Here is a 19,147-nt window from a genome sequence, read left to right as displayed (position 1 = left end):
CAAAGAAAAATTCCCTTCATTATTTCACATTCTGACTCATGTGTACCCTGTGTTTCAAAAATGGTCAGATTGGTAGTAGTGAGATATTTTTCTGTGTTTTATTTTATTTTTATTTTTTTACTATTTTTTTTATGGGCACATTGCTCAAAAAATAAGCCACGGTTCATCCAAACCTTCCTCATGCTATAACCTGGTCATTTTGCCCCTTTCGTAGTTTTGGAATTTTGGTTCATTTTGTACCTGATTTCTTTTTTATCTATGTATTTATTTATTCATTCATGTTTTTTTTTCCCAAGTACAAAATGGTACCAACTCCTGCAAGACACTTCATACGAACCCTCCATCAGTTCATACCTTCCTCACCTGACATTTTTAAGTTATCTTTTGCATTCTGCTGCTGGGAAATGTGACTATGTAACACTATAAATCTACCAAGAGGATCCACTTGGAGGTGTTTTGGTTTGATACACATTGGTTCCAAGCCATATTCCATGAGATCAGTATTAAAATAACTAGGAATAGGATGAAATACATATTTTTCAGGCAATAATATACATATTACTTCAATTACCTTTGATGCCTGAATAATTTTTTGAAATTTATCTTCAAAACTAATGAAAACATTTAATTATTTAATTAAAGAAAAATTAGCTGATACTGATGGATTTAGAGCACAGGTTAGAACTAATGTGTCTACATGTACAAAATGAGTGTGATGTACAGTGAAAGGGCGAATTGACGGGAACTGAATGACTGCACAGGGAAGAAAGTGATGATCACTGCAAACAATTGTATGGCAGCATACCAGAAGGCCGCTAATTTGGTTCCTCCTACCTTTGTTGCAATGATATTGTCTTCACAGAACAATAGAAGTATTCAAAGAACATGGGCACTCAGCCCCCAAAGCAACCCTTCTCGGCACTTCCAACTCAGCGCATAGAGACAAGTTGTAGGCAAGAGGCATTCCCATCCCAGTCACGGAAAGTAGCTCAGGAATTTTAATTGTTCTCTCATTGAAGTTGTCGGGTATTAGCCACAATATCACTCGGGCATAAAGACTCGTAGAGTCAAATTATGCCAGTCCTCTATAGATAAACATATAAGTACAAGGAAGAAAAAAAAAACAGCTGCTGACTAAATGGGTTGACACTCTTAAAGTGGAAATGCTACGTGTTTATGGCAGAATAGTTTGCACTTAACTTAAAATGAGGATGCCACTAACTGAAAGAAACCCGCCACTTAAAGAGCTTCCCCGCTGCCAGGTGTAGTTTTAAAACGTCCAACCCTCCCTTTATGTGTTGATGATGACATTTGGCTCTTGCTGAGAGTGAAGTCACTCTCAGCACGGGCCGGTGACTTCAGCCAGTGGGCCTCGGCGTTGAGCTGAAGCGATCCACCCAGGATTGCGCAAACAGATCTGCTCTACAAAGAGGTGCGTCCCGCTTTACGGAACCGTCTCTGCAAGCAAGAAAAAAAAGTCGGAACACGCTTTAAGTCGGAACACTTGAGAGGAGGATTTAAAAGTTTTCCTGGAAGGTTTATCGACCAGGAGTGGCCTTTCAAGGACGTTATCACAGCGCTTGTTTCACGGCAGGGCCGAGACGGAGGCGGGCGAGGCGCCTGAAACTCTCCAGCTGGTGTCTGCGGATGCTCGGGTGTGCTGCAACTCCCCCACGCTGAACACACACACTCTGACGGTGAGCATTCGCCCTGGCCGCAGCGCGCCGACCCTTCAGGAGAGCGTGGAATATCTTCTGCACTTTTTAGGCCACCTCCATGCCAAGGTGAGTCGCCTTACCCCTTATCTCCTGTCCCGCTGGTGTCATCCAGCAGCCCGTCTTGTTTGTCTTTTCTTTTTTTTTAACCTTCAGGCTTCAGTTTGTTTAAGCAGTGGAACACCTTATGTAATCACAGAAGCTGGCTGTTGATAAGAGTCGGAAAGAGTGCAGCTCTGTTAGTTTCTCTACTAAAATAAAGCTAAAGTGTAACGTTTTTCTGTCCTTTACAGGGAGTTTCTGTCTTGGAGCTGCAGTTGGACTCACTCCACACTGCTGCTGAGTGTTGTGACGGTGTGAAAACAGACTTAACCTGTCAGGAGCGACTCCAGCAACTCCACTCAACGTCAGAGTGCTTGCTTTCAGAAATCGGAGGGAGCAAGGGAGAAAGGATCAAAGAGGAGAGCGGCAACTCCATCGTAGGTGAACTCGGCAAGACTCGTAACTCTGAGAAAGACGAAAGTTTGCCTCTGGCGTCAGAAATCCCTCGCCAGCATCACGACCTGGAACCCCAGAGGGACGGGGTGTGTCTCAGTTCAAACTCTGAGGGAAAAGGCTGCCAAGGGGAGCGGGAAGGGAGGGGTGACTCCTGTCCCGGGTTGAATTTGTGTGACAGGAGTGAAGGGGCACAGGGTGAGGCTGAAGGGGAAAGCGTCACTGTGGGAAATGTCCCAGCAGAAGGCTGCGGTAAACAGACAGAGGAAGCTGTGATCCGGGAAGAACAGGAGGCTGGGGAGAGAGAGGAGCAGGAAGCGGGAGACGGCGCAGCCACGAGGGGAGAGGAGGAGGGCGGATCAGAGCACACGGTTCTGACAACAGCCAGCGGAGACTCTTCGGTCATGGGCCAGTCTCCGTTGTCAGGTAGTTCTGAACTTTTAAACTCCTCTGAATCAGAAACAAAGCTGAGATCTCAAGATGGAGATAACATTGAGGAAGAACAAACAGAACTTCCCCAAGAACCCTTTGATGGGTTCAATCCAGATGAGAAGGAAGAAAAGGAGGTTGGGAAGGAAGAGTTAATGGACCCCATTTCAACCTCAAGAGACCTCCCCGACCCATCGGCAATAGCCTGCGGTGATGTAATCGAGCGGCGTCAATCTGCTATTCCACTACTGCTGATAGAAGGCCTCCGTGAGGGGGAACCTCCGCCAGACATAAACAGCCAAGAACAAAACCAGGGAACAGCTGGTCAGGATTACGCAGCGGAGCAGGAGCAGGGCTCCGGTCCAGAAGCTGCCCGTCATTCTGGGACTGACACTGGAGCTGAGAGCAACAGCGAAGACGCCACCAAACTCCAAGATTTTGCTCTGGACGAACCCAAGCGCTTCGATTTTTGGGTTTTGAACAGTGCCGAGGAAGAAACACGGACTGACCAGTCTTCACCAGGAAATATGCTCACTAAGAGGAAGGCTGACCAGGATTCAGGCGTGGCACACCGTGTCTCCAGTGACGACGAAGGAAGCTTTAGATCTTTTGGAAGTTCTTCAACGGAAATATTTCACCCTACTGAGGATAACAGCACCATGCAGGAGGGAGATCAAACTATGAACATAGATATATCCTCAACAGGATGTACCGAGGACTCAAATGATCTAACACCCAGCGTAAACCATGAACACCCACCAGGTGACAACAATGAGCTTTTGTTGAATGCTGGTACCGTCAGTTCCCTGAACCCTTCAGTTGGTAGTAGAGATGAGTTGGAGTATGAATCAGGGCTGCTAGATGACTTTAAGACAATGGATTGCTTGATTCCTGAAAGTTGTGAGGAACTGCTTATAGAATGTCCTGAACAGGATTCAGTGTTGGAACCAATTCCTTTAGTCAGTGAGGATGTCCCTACTTCAGAAGCTGGTGAAGGTGACATGAAGCAGTCTTGCAGCTCTGACGGGAATATTGACATCCAGTCTGAATCAGACGTCAAAGTCAATGGCCCCGTCGAAGACGGTCAGCAGACTGACGCCAATGATAAACCAGAGGGAGCAGAGGAGAGCAGGAATGTACAAACGCAACCTGAACAGGATGACTTAAAGGAGACTGAGGACACGGGGTCGACTGAGGGTCAGCACACCATCTCAGCACAGGATGCTAATCCTTCGTCAGACACCGTAGATGGTATCTCTTTGGAACTGGAACCACCTGCTGCTGTCGCTGAGTCATCTGTGGATACTCCTGTCAAGGATCAGATGGCTGGCAACCCAGATTCTGCCGATTCACTGGATGGAGCGACGGAGAGCTGTGCGACTGCCGACCGAGGTTGGAAACGCTGATTTATTTACTTTTGTCGTTCGCACCCTCATGCATCACGGGGTGATTTGTTTGTCAATGTTTCATTCCTAAGCTCATTTTCTAAATCCGATTCAGTGCTTTTCTTGTGATTAATGGGAAAAGCTCTGCTAAGTTAAATGCCATGCAGCTCGCTTTAATTGTGGTTGGAGTGGGTTTTTAGCATATTTCTGACATCTTGCTGATATATCACTGTCACTAAGACCTGCTGCGTTTACTTCGTGAGCTTCTGAGATCCACTCTGAACAACTATATTCATACAGGACCTTGCAAAAGCTTCAATACTCCTCTAGCTACGTTTTGTTACATTACAACAACTATCTTGAACACGCTTTATTTGGATTTCATTTGACAATAAAACAAAGTAGTGCAGACCAATGAAGTGACTGAAAGAAGGAAGCAAAAAGCAAAAAATGTATTCAACTCCTTTTACTGTGAAACCAGATAAAATCTAGTGCAATTTGAAATTGTTCTAAGAAGCAGCTTAAACAGTCAGCATAGTCAATCTGTATGTCAATACTTCTCAGTATCTCCAGCTGTTCTGTGAAGGCTTCAGAGGTTTCATACAAAGCATTAGTGAACAAACGGCTTCCTGAAGACCAAGGAACACGTTGCACCACACGGGATGTAAGCATCCCTCAAAGCGATGCTCTAAGGCTGAAATGATTAATCGCGATGAATCGATTACTGAAATAAACAACTAATTTAGTAATCAAAAAAAAAAGGCAATTTGCAGAAAGAACGATATACTCTGAGCAGGAATTAAGCCAAAACCTGACAACAGAAATATACATTTTGCATTTAGGATATATAACAAAAAATGTTCAACCCAGAACTGTGGCATATATTTGGCTTTACCTGGTTCAATTTCTCTTAAAAACAAATCTCAGTTACGAATAATAAACAAAATAACGGATTAGCTCTATGCTGTACTGATGTTAGGTCAAGCAGAAAGGACTGAGCTTTTCACATGTTGATGATATAAGTTTTTTTTGTTTTTCTAGCTGCCGCTGCATCCTTTGCTGCAAATGATCAAGTGTACACTAAAGGAATGCCAGGTTATTGCATTTTAGGCAATAAAATGTTTGTTTCATTATTTAAAAAAGGAATTGAATAGTTTATTTCACTGTATAAAAAAAAGCTTGGTATAAAAATCTGCAGATTGTGCCAATGTTCTTTTTTATACGATTAATCGTCAGAATATTCTGTGGAATAGTCCATTACTAAAATAACCATTAGCTGCAGCCCTACATTGCTCATCTGTTGCACATTAGTGAGAGGAGCAGCCAAGAGATCCATGGTAACTATGGAGATCTACAGCTCAGGTGACAGGACAACTATTAGTCTTATCCTCAACAGATTTGGCAGGCGGCAACACTTTCACGTTCTCCATCCCATCTGACCGAGCTGGAGCTGTTTTTGGGAAGGAAAACGAGCAACAATTTCCATCTCTAGATGTACAAAGCTGACTTATAGGAGTAACTCAGGTTAAAAGTGTTTCTACGAAGCATCCACCGTCGTTTTCCTTCCCCTTCACAACTGTGCTCTGGTTGTGCAGACCCGTCACATGAAACACATTAAAATGTGCGCTTGTTGCCTCTCAAAAGTGGGAAAATGTTCAAGGGGTATCAATACTTTCTATGTGCGCTTTTAATGTGATTACATGCATTGTTCTGGCTGCAGGGCGTCACATATGTCAGCAGACGGCAGTCACATTACCTCAGCACGTGACCGGCTCTCAGGCACGCAGCTAGGAGGCAGGATTGTGCAAAACAAACACTCCCAGGCCAGCTGGCGTGTGTGTGCGTGTGTGTGTTTGGAGCAGGAAGTGAGACTTTTAAAAAGTCTCTCATCTTCTCAGTGAGCTTCCAAAACTTTTCCCGTGTGCAATTTTCACTCCTCTGAAATAATTGTGCAGAATAAAGACAGGTAGAGAGGGCAAGGTTGGCGCTTTGTGTCACTCCTGCAGCGGCGTGTCATTGTGAAGTGGGAGGATAAATTTACAGCACGACAGCGGCCTCGACCCCCTGGAACATCACTGACAGGGTCTCTGATTTTTCTCAGGTTGTAAATCAACATTTTGGACATCTTATCGTAGTCAGTTCCCTTTTTTGTCCGTAGTTTTTCACTTCCCCTCATATTCAACACATATTTTCTTGAGTAGGAACAAAGTTTTTTCTAATCTTCTTATGAGGACATTTTCTTGTTTTTTTTTTCAGCCTTAACAGATGCTGGACATGTGCCCTTTGGAAGCTTTTTAACACGGGCTCTTTGTGTATTCTGAAGATGTGCTGTAGGACTGACTGTGCTGTGTTTGCATGCATTTCTCCAGAGGTGGAAGTCGACAAACCCGAGGACGCCGCGAGATGCACGGGGGAGAATGAAAACGGCCCAGCAGAGGGACCGGACTCCTCGACGGTACGATGAGAATCTCCGCTCTCGCTTTGAGGCTTGTTGTAAATGTGGCTTTGATGATAAAGTGTGTCTTTAAACGCATTAGGTAGCATTTGGCAGGAGGATTTTTTTTTTTTTTTTTAGCACAAAGCAGAATAAAGACGCTGTGGAAGAGCAAAAGCCATTTTTGACTATTATGAAAACACAGTGTTTACATTTATTTTTAATCATTTTTAAAGTGTTTTTATATGTTGTGCAGACCATGGTTGGACTGATTTGGATTTGTCTTACTTCTGTTGAGGATTTGTGGTTTATGCATCTGTAAATCTAAAGTTTCTGATCCGAAGATCATCTGGTTTTCATAGCATCTTAGCTGAAATTTACAGTAAAATCAAACCACGCCTGTCCACCTTACTTACAAACTGAGTGCATCTTTTTAAATTATTATTATTGCTGCCAAATTCCACTAAAACCCATGTGGTGTTTTCAAATGTGGCTCAAATATTTAACTGCAGCAGAGCAAAATGCAAACAAATCCCGTTTTGAAGGCGGAAAAAAAAGTCCGGGCCCCTTTTTGTTTGTGTCATTGTCAGGATTGCTAAGCGGGTGAAGATTTCAGAAAGCATTAGAGTGGTTATTACAATGGGCATATTTTGTGGTCGAATGTTGACAACTTTGTGATTTGAGAAAAGTCAGGGTTTCCAGCCGTTTTGGTCAGTGAATAACTCCACCAAATGTTTTTGAGGGACAGCAAGAACCCAGAGTGTTTCTTGTAGGTCGAGTGGCTCTCTGACTTTTATTAAATCCCCATATGGTGTTGAAGACCTGAATGACTGTTAGGACCGCTTTAAGACCAACAAGGACTCCTCTGCTGCTCTGTCCCGTGGGGCGAGCCTGCTCTCCCCCTTCCTGTCTGCTCAGCCTCCGAACACATGGATGCAATCCTTAGCTAGACGAAGCTTTGCTCCCAAATGTTGCTGACTGACGGATTCCTCTGCAGCCGTAGACTGGAGTGGCTCGGCTTATTCCTGGGCTGCGGTCTGGGTCAGCGGCTTGTTCTGAATGCCAGATGTTTTGGGAGGAACGGTGGGAGGGGGGGAAAAGGTGGGGTGGAAATGAGAGGAGCCTGCAGGGCGGCGGGGTCGTCAGCAGAGGGCAACATAACCTCAGTGGCAGAAGCTTCTCCCCCTTGCGCTTTGATTTTCAAAATAAGCCTCAGAATTCTGTTTGATTTCCGGACCTAATAATAAGCAGCAAATCCGAAGGCAGGTGGGATTAGACCTGAGATTAATGCAGGAATCAATAATCCCACACCGTGTGTTTTGACTTGTTTAGACAGCGGGACACTTTAGCTTTGCTTGATTCAACATGCCTAGCATTCTTCCATCATTGCTGTGGGGCAAAAACCTTGGATCTCCCTTTTTAGCCATGTCAGTTTTCTTATGGAAATCAGCTTATATTGATCACCATCCTCATCTGTCTGGACTTTTGTTAATACATTTCCAATTAAAAATATCAAAAGAGCATGTATCTTTGACCAAACAGTATATATTTACATTTAGAAGCCAGATGCTTCTTTTGTATAATGCTACGCTGCTTAGCCACACCTTGATGCATAAAGTGTTTAATCGGTCCTGGTGTATAAATAAATATAAAACAACATATACAATATATATAAATATATTTAAGTATAATAAATATGCCAGGACCGTATTTATTACCAGCAGCCAGACCTGATGGATAAACATGAGATGGATTCGGATCAGCATTTTCAGTGTGGGTTTCTGTATTAAAGAGGGGTTAGTTGATGTTAAACAAACTGAAAATATACCTAAGAGAGTTCCCCTAAAGCGGGAAACGTTACAATCCGAAGAGTGAAGGCAAAACCTCCTTGACCCTGAGAGAAAAGAAATGTTTAAAAGTATAAAAATATATGTTAAAGTGGTTTATTTTGAGATGAAAAAAGTCACTTTTTTTTTTATTAAAAGAGTTTTCAGGGGTTCATATTTGATTCTTATGGACCTCAGATGAAAGTTATATGAAAAAGCTGGAGAAATCATTCTCATTTTAAGTAAACCATCCAAATCTGTTATGACAATTGGTAAGATTTGTTCTGCAGTTCATTGTTAAGTGTTTGGGAACACTTTTATTATAGTTGGATGTTCGGAACATTTTGTATATTGTAATATTCCATGAGTGGTTCACATTTTTATATTCATAGTCTCACTGTTTTTGCAGTTGAAGTGGAATAGATGCAGAATTTTGGTGTGTAATCAATTCAAGATGTTGTCAGTGTTTAGTATAAATATTTAACTTTTCTTTTAAAAACTAAAAATTACTCATTGTTAAACATTTTTTCCAGATAAACACAAATTTGAACAATCAATTATTATCATACACATTATATGTCTTAAACTGAGCTACATGAACCTAAGCAAAACGTAAAAATAAAAACATTTCAAGTGTATTTATGATATATGTTATATAATTGCTAGGAGTACCGTTCTGTTTTAGACATTACATGGAAGGAAAAATCTGTTTCAGTGTCAATTCAATTTTTTACATATCAGGAATTGACCCCACCAGGTTAATTCAAATCCGGTCACGCACCATGCAACAAAAAAAATGTGACGGGGCGTGCTGTGGTGGCGCAGGGGGGTGAACGCCCCACGTTTGGAGGCCTTAGTCCTCGTCGCGGACGTCGCGGGTTCGACTCCCGGTCCCGACGACCTTTGCCGCATGTCTTCCCCCCTCTCGTCACCCTCCTTCCTGTCTGCCTACTGTCGAAAAAATACGAGCCACTAGCACCGCAAAAACTCTTCGGAGAAAAAAAAAAGAAAAATGTGACAATACTTATAAAAAAATACTAATCAAGACATTTTTATATATCCGCAAAATCCATCAGATTAAGAATCAAAATTGTCTCCTGTGTTAAAATACAGTCAGAATGAAGCCAAGCTAATAATACTAATCTGTTCGTGTTCTGTTTTTCTTCTTTCTCCATTCCAAGATGAATACGATACAAATGTGGGCAGATTTCTTTTGGAGGAGAAAAACCGTTTGTGATGGTGTTCAGTTAAAGCAAGGCTTCCCCTATTGGTGGAAATAACCCGTGATCAATCACTGCAGGTCGCAGCCGACCTGCCCCTTATCCTGGCTGTCTACGACAGAGCAGTGTAGGGATTTTAACACCGACACCTAACAGTATAACAGTAGGGTGCGCTAGGTTACGCCATGGAGGGGCTTTATAGTTGATTCTTTGATTTGATATGACCAACTGTTTGGTTGTATTCCCCTTCATCCTTGTTATATTTGGGAATTTTGATCCAGTAAAAGTGTCTATGCCACTTTACTTCTTGAGTTGAAGTAAAGTGTAGGAATCAATTCTAACAGCATTCCCCCTCTTTTACCAGTTGCTAGGCACTACTCACTATATTCTGCTGTTGGAAATATTTCCTGTTGAATCAATGGTACCAATAGGCTTCAAATACATATTAAGGACTGACTGTGATCCAGTGGGAAGAGTAGTCGTCTTGCAGTCTTAAAGTTGTGGCTTAATTTCCAGATTCCTGCTGTAACATGTCAACGTAGCTTTGGAGAAATTGATTTGCATATCGGTGTATTATTGTTTGCACATTAGTGAGTGGGACTGGGTGAACATTTAATAAGACGGAAGATTTTAGCATCATAAAATTTAGTTGTGGCTTGCTTTTTGAAATTCTTTAAATTTTTTTGTTTAAAATTTAAAAACTAGGTACTAGATGCAAGGTGTCTGCACATCCTTAAAATGTCTTGTATTCATTTATCTAAAACTAAGGATTTAAAATGTCTTGACCTTAAATATGTTAATAGCAGGATCTAAATGTTGTCGTAGTAGCCCTATTTAATCTCGGGACTTTTCTCTCAGGCAACAGTTTGAGTCGCACGCAGACATCTTCACTGCAATCTGTGGATCGAGGTGGTTGAGGATACCATTAATTTACCCTTGCTAGCGAGCTGGCTAGCTTTCTTGTGTCTATCATTGTTAAGTTCAAATGGGTTGGCGGTTGGTTGAACGATGTTCGTCTTTGCCACCAGCTCACTTCTGTTGCCAACCAAAGCAATACGTATGAAGATATAAACATGGGATTTTCTTTTGTACATTAGTCGTGATGCAGGTCTTACATTTTATTCATAATGGTCTTAAAATTTAGTTGGTCTGCAGAAAGAAACCCTGAAATGAGAATTTTTTAAATAACAGCTTGTTTTTCCGATATCAAGGTAATTTTATTGATTTGGATTAATTCAAACATAACCGAAAGCCGATGGACTCACCAAAGAACGTCAGGACGCAGAAGAATAAGAAAGGATTTTCCCAGAAAAATAGTTTTTTTCTCCATCTTTCAAATGCAGTAACTGCTACTGTTGCTGCCGCTCCTCCAGTAAACGCTATAAATTCTTCATCAATGAAGTCTGTCGGCTTCATGATGCCTTCAGGGTCAGCTTTCGCTGCAGACACACCCTCTCAGACGGGTTTCTGTTTTCATCCCGCGCTATTGGTCTCATGTTTTAAACAGTCTCTCTGGTGCTCATTAGGCGTTAGGATGGGTGAGGAATGTTGCCAAACCTTTGCTTGATAGCTAGCAATAAAACACTTGGACACGTCTGCCGGGACGTCGTTCCAGAGGATGATCATTGTCTTCTGTTGCATTGTTATTCTGCCATATAGGCAGAAGAAAGCTGCATAGAAAACCCCAACAACTTCCAACCTGCATTGTGCATGACGGATCCAGACTAGAGCCAGCACGAGCAAACATCCTGGTTTCATGGCATTGCAGAACAGCAATTACAGCTGTAATATATGTTATTGTATATATTTACAATTGCAGGATGTAAAAAAAAACAAACTGTTCTTTTTGGAAATAGGTAATGCACAGATGAATTTTGACCAATCCTCTGTCAGACACGACCTGCAAGAAACAACAGACCGTTCATAAAGAAGAAGAAAAAAGTTTCAACACATGTAGAAGAAATAGATGGGCGGTGCTCCTGGGAACCATCTGTGTTTTGCACAGACTGCTGTTTTGGTTATAGCGGTTGCTAGAACGCATCACTGCTATCTGTTGAGATCCTCATCTATGGCCCGTGAACTACATTAAAAATAAAACAGTTTGGCACTTACACAAAAATACATCATTCCTCTCATTTAAAACTGTATCGTAGATAATGCCTACAGGTGCAAAATTAATACACTGGCTGTTACAACTACATTTATGTTAGCTAGACCATAATCTTTTTTTTGTTGTCTTGATTTTGTCATGCATGCCAACATAGATAAAAACATGCAGTAAAGTTAGTAGCAGCTTGTAATCAAACATGCATGTTGCACAGAAAATTAGACCTTTCTGCTGCTATTTTAAATCATCATTACTCTGCAAACCAAAATATTTTTAGTCCTGAAAACATGTTGTTTTCCAGTTAGCTGACCTGTAGTGGAGATGAAATGGATTAGGCTGCAAAGCGTATCACGATGTAAGCCTTCCATATCAGTCTATATCGGGTCATTTTTTAACAGATTTTTGTTTTACATCTTTGAAATACTCCCAAACTGGTGGCATGACCTTTCCTGTTTTATCCACAGTTTTTTCTTCCCACATGTTGTTTATTTTTAATCGGTTATGAATCACGGTGGCAAAACCTGAAACATCTGCTGTGCAAGTAACGCTACGGGATGTTGCTAGATAATCAAAAAGTGAGTGAGCTCGTTGATAAGACAGAGCAGCAAAAGCCTTTCCTCTGCCTACATCTCCCAGAATGCTGTGTTCTGGATTGGAGTTCATTGAAATAATTTTTATGTTTATTGTGACATATATTGTTATTGATTCATTGTCCTGCCCTTAAATGGATGTATGAAAAGTACACAAAAAATAGTCGACTCTATTCCCAAGAATCATTAACAACAAAAACCAAACACATAATTCCTTTTCTTTTTGTGCTAATTCTATACACACATTTAAATTCATTTGAAATTTCAAGCTTTTATATTTTAGCTATTTGGGAAACCAAATTAAGATCTACATCATATTTTTAGCTTTGCAAAAGGTTGCGTTGGTCTGGCAGGGGCTCTTGTTGGCCTGGTAACTCGTTGGCACCTCATAATTGCGGAGGAAACGCAGAACATGGATTTAATCACACCAACTAAGTCAATAACGGCCTTTTGTCATCTGTCATAGGGTAACAATGCAGCACTTCTGATGGCTGCTTCACACGATGAGAGAGAGGCATTCACAGCCTCGCTAAGGCGAGCGAGAGCAAAGGCATGAGTCAGACAGAGTCTGGAGAAGTTGAGAGACGACAGAGGACGAGAAAAAGAAGGGAGGGAGGCGAAGGAGGAGGGTGGGACCGGAGCTGGAGTTTGGTTGGAGGCTGCCTCTGTGGCAGCCAGAGGTGAGGCTTAGCCGACAGCTTCAGCCTCTCCTCAAAAGCGCTCCTCGTGGATTTTCTTTCTCCCCCACTCCAATCCATAAAAACCCTGTTCTGGATATTTGTAGGAAAATGTACGAACGACACAAGCGGAGGTACAGCCTCTGCGCCAAAGGAGAGCGCGCGGTGGACGTGGTTCTCATCAAGGTAGGCCACTTCCCTGCACTTTTCAAACAAAGTTGTTTTGGCGTTACAATACGGCCGGTGCCACAGTAATAACAGTCATTTTGGAGCAGAAGCTTTGAACGCGAAGCCGTTAAGAGCTGCAGACAGATAAAAATGTAATGGCAAAAGTAGTAAAAGGCAGGGGGAGAAATTTGAAAGCGGGACCCAATTCCTAAAAGCAAACCATAAAAAAAAGGAGGCCAGAGATAAGTAATGTTCATCATTACTTTAAATGAAGTCAATTTAATAGCGCCTCGTGAAGTGAATTAGCAGCCCCAGTTCCTGAGACAGGTTGGTATCGCAGGCCTGGTAAGGCTGACTCATAAAAGCTCTTCCAAAATAAAAACAAAAAACTGTTTTTTTCTTAAACAAAGCATTACCAGAAGTATCATAAATTGCTTCAGTGTGCTTTGACAAATCTGTGGGGGTCTATCATGGGTGTTTCAAGGGTTTTCTGTTGTGTTGCACGCTGGTGCATGATTGCACGTTTGTTGATAGTGGCCCTTCAGACACAGAGTGCTTATTATTCGAGGCGTAGTGTGGTTTCTGCATGGAAGCTCGTGCATATGCTTATGCTTTATGTGACACCATGGCGGATGCCTGTTCTCTGTCCATCTCTGTGGAGCGACTGTGCATAAAACTTAATGAGGCTGAGGCTGTTAAAGGTCTTCCCAGGGTTATTTGGTCAGCACAGCGGGTACTTGTCCGACAAACTGCAGCTTATACAGAGTATAAACTTCTCTGAAAATGGCTGTCGTACTGTAACAATATATCCTCTCGAGTACTGAACTGTAAAGATTTTGTGTCAAATCGGTTGAAATAAGAGCTAAGTGGAGTTTTTCTGTTTTTTTTTTTTTTGTAAATGGGCTTTTGCACGGCTCCCAAAAGGGGAATGCTATTTAAAGCCCTAAATGGCACCTTTTCTTTTCTACACACAGAACTCTACTGTATAGCAAGTTTTTTTTTGTCCACTGTGGAGTTTTGTTTGCCTTGATTGCTGATTTGGGTCTACACTATTTCGACATTAATCACAATCCATTAATTTTTGCAGTGTACAACCTGCTCCAAGCCAAAAATGGAGCAGGTTGGTGACAAACAAAATCACACGTCGCGATTTAGTGATCCACACAAGATGTTTCAGAGGATCGAACACCACCTGATCGAGTCATAATTTACTCTCACTTAGGCTTGGAAAACCAATCTGTCATTTGTCAACAATGCTGCTCCCAACTGAAATCTAAACCAACATATTTTGCTCAAATTAAATATAAAAGTGTAGTCACACCCTTCATCCCCAGTTGTTCCGCAAACATGCAAGAGAAAGGCCTGGGTTGACATATGTTCAATTATTTTACTTTTTATCTCAAAACCAAAAAGTTCGCATTGGTTTCTAGCATTTAAGCTAACCAAACCCTGCATTTACTCAAGATCTTGGGTTTAAAACATCAAGTTCCAGGGTAATGCTGCACACAGGCAGTCAGCTGCCAGAAAAGAAGCTCCTACATTTTCTGTCATATTAATAAGACTACTGTTGTGAAACTAAGCAAACGCCACTCCATGTTTTCAATCTGTCAATTTACAGTTAACCTTTGCACTAATCGATGCTTTCCCTGCCGGTGGGACCTTCACTGATTTGGTTATACCTCATGATCATTGGTGATTGAAATAAGTAGCCAGAGCAGCAGATCAAAAGCTTGACCTTTCTGCTCATCTCTTCCTTCATGAAGCTACATCTTGGAGCATCTTTGCCATTGACGATCAAGCCATGTTCATAACATTCCTGGCATAAAGTCCCCACAGAAGCTCCGAGTTGTGTCGAACTCTGCGCTTCTGTGGCGCTTGCAATACATACAGCACAGAGAAAACCAAATGAGAATGAAAGTGTAGAGTTGTGTTAAACTCCTTATTATAATGTAAATAGAGGAGTAGATGGTTTAACCTGTTGAGGATATAAAGAAAGTAAGTAGGGTGCAGAAGTTAGACTGTAACAAGTCCAGCGCACTGCATGCGCACATTTCCCCGCCCTCCTTTGCTTCTGCCAATCACACATGCTTGGCAGAAGCATGTGTGATTTGATATGCAACGCTGGCCCCCAGTACGCTTTGATATGCAATGCTGGCGATGATTTGCACTTCACTCACCTAGGTCTGTCACGATGACAAATTTTGCTGGACAATAAATTGTTCCAGAAGTTATTGCAATATTGTTGTTTTGAGACCTTTTTCAAGTAATACAATGGTAATGGCATTATAATACAAGATCATAATAATGCAAGATTATGGAGCTCAAAGATCAATAAACTTTCAATTCTAATGGACATTTAACACTGGAACTGGAAGACATTTTAAATATCTAAAATAAAACAAAACAGAAGCAACAAAAAATGAATTATAAAGACTGTGTAAACAAGATTGTCCTTCAAAAAAAAAGGGCTAGTTGAGACCAAAATAAAAGAGTGAAGACTACAGTCATCCAGTTTTTGGTAGAAAGAGAAAAATGATAGTGTAAATGGAAATGAATGATTTTGCTTTATCATGCAATTAATTGATTTATTACTAATTGCGAATGGCCTAGACTGACCCTGCCATTACAGCAAGCAACAAAATGGAAGACGCTAAACAAAAGCTAAAAAGAGAAGTTACTGCTTACTTAAATGGTGGTCTAACAACAAAAGCAGTAAAATCTTAATTAAAATAACGTGGCGTTTACTTCTTGCTCAGTCCTATAATAAAAGTACATTTGTCGGGTCGGATCAAGCTCAAACATAATGTCTATGACCTCTTCTCGGGATGGATTTTTTTAGCTGTGGTCTCAACTCTAATCTGTTTTTAAGATCTTGAGGGTGTCATCTGTGTTTTTCAGCATTGATGGACTTTGATCAAGGAATGACCTTTATCGCACATGCAAGTACTTTTCTGTTGAATGTGAGTCATCCTGAGGTTCACATCTGGAAGAAGGTGGACTGCTCCCTCCGTACTGGAAATTAGTCTCCGTCACAAACAGACAATTTCTGTACAAAGTTCACTTTAAAAACACTACTGGGCTTGTCTGCATTTGCCCATAGCTACCGGTTGGGACTTAGGGATGCGGGCACATGAAGGAGAGTATCTGGGAAAGTTTCCCTGCTACACATAACGCCTCACTTTGATGTATTTTTTCCTTCCTGGACTTGTTCTAATGTCAGCCTCTCGCTACAAAACAAGGCTAGAATAGCAACAGTGTGTGTGACAGAGAGAGACAGACTGACAGAGGAGCAGGGAGGAAAAGAGAGTGAGCGATATGATGGTGTGGGAAAAGGCAGTGGCTGGCTAACGGTTTGCTCTGCCCTCGGAAGGAAACAGGCATTTGGCCAAATGACTTCATTCCAACCAGCGTTTAACATCCCAGCGTCTCTCCTGGCCAGGAGTCACAGAACACATCATTACTCTACTTACCAAGTACAGTCACCGTGAATGAGCCTTTATGCTCGACTAACTAACTTAGCAGTACAGTAGATCGATGTGTAAGTACTGCATGCGGTTGCACAGATAGATGGGGAAACGCCCAACTGGCTTGGGAAAGCTATTCAGTAAGTCTTTCTTTCCACTTTTGGGAACTTATTTCCTGTTTATTATTCAATGTTTTCAGGGAAAATGGCAATGCTGCATTGTTGATTACTGTTTACTTTGAAATATAGAAGAAAAAATGATATGGATGAAATATTTCTGGAAATATTTCTTACTGTGCTGTGGTCAACTTGACAAATTTCAGAATTTCTAAGAAGTTGCTCTGGAAAGTGTGCTTCTTCTGATGGTTTTCAAATTACTAAGTTGTTTTCATCCATCCATTTGTCCATCTATCCATTAGTCTGTCCTCTCTATCCATCATCTGTCTGTCATTCTCCCAATTCATCCATCTGTACGTAAATACTTTTTTCGGCCTGTCTGTCCAGACATTTTCCTCTCATTCTATCTATCTGCCCTTTTCCTAAATCATCCATCCATTCATCCATCCATCCAACCATCTTTCCATCCATCCATCCATCCATCCATCCATCCATCCATCCATCCATCCATCCATCCATCCATCTTTCTAACAGTCCATCCGTCCATCCCATCCTTCTTCCAATCCATTCTGCCACATATGAATCCTTTTCAGTCCATCCATTCCCCTCCCAATCTTCCATCCATCATCCATTTCTCCTTCTCCCAATCCATACATTCATACATGAAACCTTTTCTGTCTTCCCTCCAAGTCCATCCATCCTTCTTCCAATCTATTCAACCATTCTTTTCCCATCCATTCATTCATCCATCCATCCACTCTTCTCCCAATCCATCCACCTGTCTGTCTTTCTTATCCGTTGGTCCATCCGTCTGTATGTCCTTCTCCAAATCCATCCTTTTCTCCATCCATCTCTCTTTCCCTCCTACCTGCAGGTTCCATCCTTTAGCTTAAAAGAATTGACTGGGAACTCTGGGGATGTTCATCCAGGAAAGGATGCATTTTGTACCTTGGACAACGTGTAGAATATTTCATGTTGACCAGCCATAGCATTGTTGCCCAATGATGGATACAGTAACAAGGTCTGCCTTGTTACACGTTCATGTGGTTGTTATTTTGACTCCTGGCATCCATATAAACACTCTTCTAGACTAACCAAACATCTCACAGAGCAGCGGCTCCTCCTACAGTTGCAGCGTCTGCCTGTCAGCAGGACACAATAAAAACTGCAGAGAAGAGGCTCAGAGAACACAAAGAGTCGAGATGTTTCATTTACCTTCAACTTAGAGGAGGGGGATAGAGTAATGCTGATTATTGTTGTTTATGATTTCAGGGGGAAAAAATTAGTCTGTGCAGAAAGTGCATTTCCCAGGTTCACCTGAGAATAGCTGCATCCCGAGGCCGGCTGCTCGCCAGTGTTGCATATCAAAGCGTGCCGCGTAATCACGCCTGGCTTGGGAACAGCCATGCTGTCTGCCATGGCATCCTTCAGTGCTGCACAACCTCTCTGGCTGCACGCCTGTTTGAAAACAAGGCAGCAGTCCAACTTCTGCATGCTCTGCCACGCACGCACACACACGCACACACTCACTCACTCAGCAGTCTGTCTTTTATTTTTAAACCAGATGTGTTTTTACTGGGTGCAGTTTAGATTCCCCCAATACTACAAATATGCACAAGACTCAGAGTACGGGCTGGCAGTCGGGGTTGATCGGCTCCATCGCCGACTGACTCGTTGTTTTGCAGGCCTCACTGGCCGACGCCTCGAGACTCTGCTGATCACAACATCCTGAAAATAATCCTGCTTTATTTCCACTTTTCTTCACCAGCGTTTTCTCACGCATCCTTAAAAACGCTTAAATTCAGTCATCTGAAATGAGGCCTTAAAATGTCTTAAATGCATTCAGAAATTGAATTTAAGACATTTAAAACTCATGGGTCTTATATTTTTCTAGTGTATTATATATTGTGGTTATTCCATCACACTTGAATAAGTATGTTCATGAAATAATTATTAAAAAACATGCCCTGCCTTCATTCTCCTACTGTTCCTGTCGCCGTCTTCATCTTTTTTCGCCACTAGTAACATTTAATTACGTTTCAATACAGCCAAAAAAAATCACCTCATCCTTGCACAAAATGTTTTAGTCAGAAAACATGTTTTTAAAAAATTAGCATGTTTACATTAAACAATATCGATTTATAGTTAATCTAAAAAATAATAAAATTTTTCTTCAATAGTTTCATATAGATTTCCATATATAGAAATCGTGTGTGCAGTTTTGTTTTGTATATTGTTGTGAAGCGGGTCGTAAATTTCATACATAATGGTGTTAAAAAGGTTTTAGAGTCTTAATTTTGAGTTGGTGAAACCTGCAGAAACCCTATTTGTGATAGTTAGTGATGTTGAAGCTGTTTTATTCAAGAAGTTAATGACGTGAAATCCGAGGGGTTTTATTAACTGCCTTCTCAGCTGTATCCTGTAATAGTCGCTATACATTTTTATTCCATCAACTCAGCCAAAATAAAGAGGCATCAGTTTTTGGTTTCTCAATGGTCTGATCAATTCACAGCTGTACATT

At 41.6% G+C, this 19,147-nt stretch overlaps 1 protein-coding gene across 9 annotated transcripts in view; it reads left to right on the top strand.

The window, feature by feature from the left end:
- akap13 (A-kinase anchoring protein 13) overlaps positions 1–19,147 on the top strand; it is a 134,534-nt gene that overhangs the window by 45,765 nt on the left and 69,622 nt on the right. For all 9 annotated transcript variants that reach the window (XM_028013909.1, XM_028013916.1, XM_028013910.1 and 6 more), the window contains exons 7-9: positions 1,595–1,784; positions 2,009–4,031; positions 6,394–6,479. In XM_028013909.1, coding sequence (XP_027869710.1) covers positions 1,595–1,784; positions 2,009–4,031; positions 6,394–6,479 — 2,299 coding nt within the window. The remainder of the gene's footprint in view (positions 1–1,594; positions 1,785–2,008; positions 4,032–6,393; positions 6,480–19,147) is intronic.

The sequence above is a fragment of the Xiphophorus couchianus genome, chromosome 4 (genome assembly GCF_001444195.1).
Source record: "Xiphophorus couchianus chromosome 4, X_couchianus-1.0, whole genome shotgun sequence".
In the NCBI taxonomy this organism is placed as follows: domain Eukaryota; kingdom Metazoa; phylum Chordata; class Actinopteri; order Cyprinodontiformes; family Poeciliidae; genus Xiphophorus; species Xiphophorus couchianus.
The sequence above is the reverse complement of the archived record's forward strand: the minus strand, read 5'-3'. Positions and strand labels throughout refer to the sequence as shown.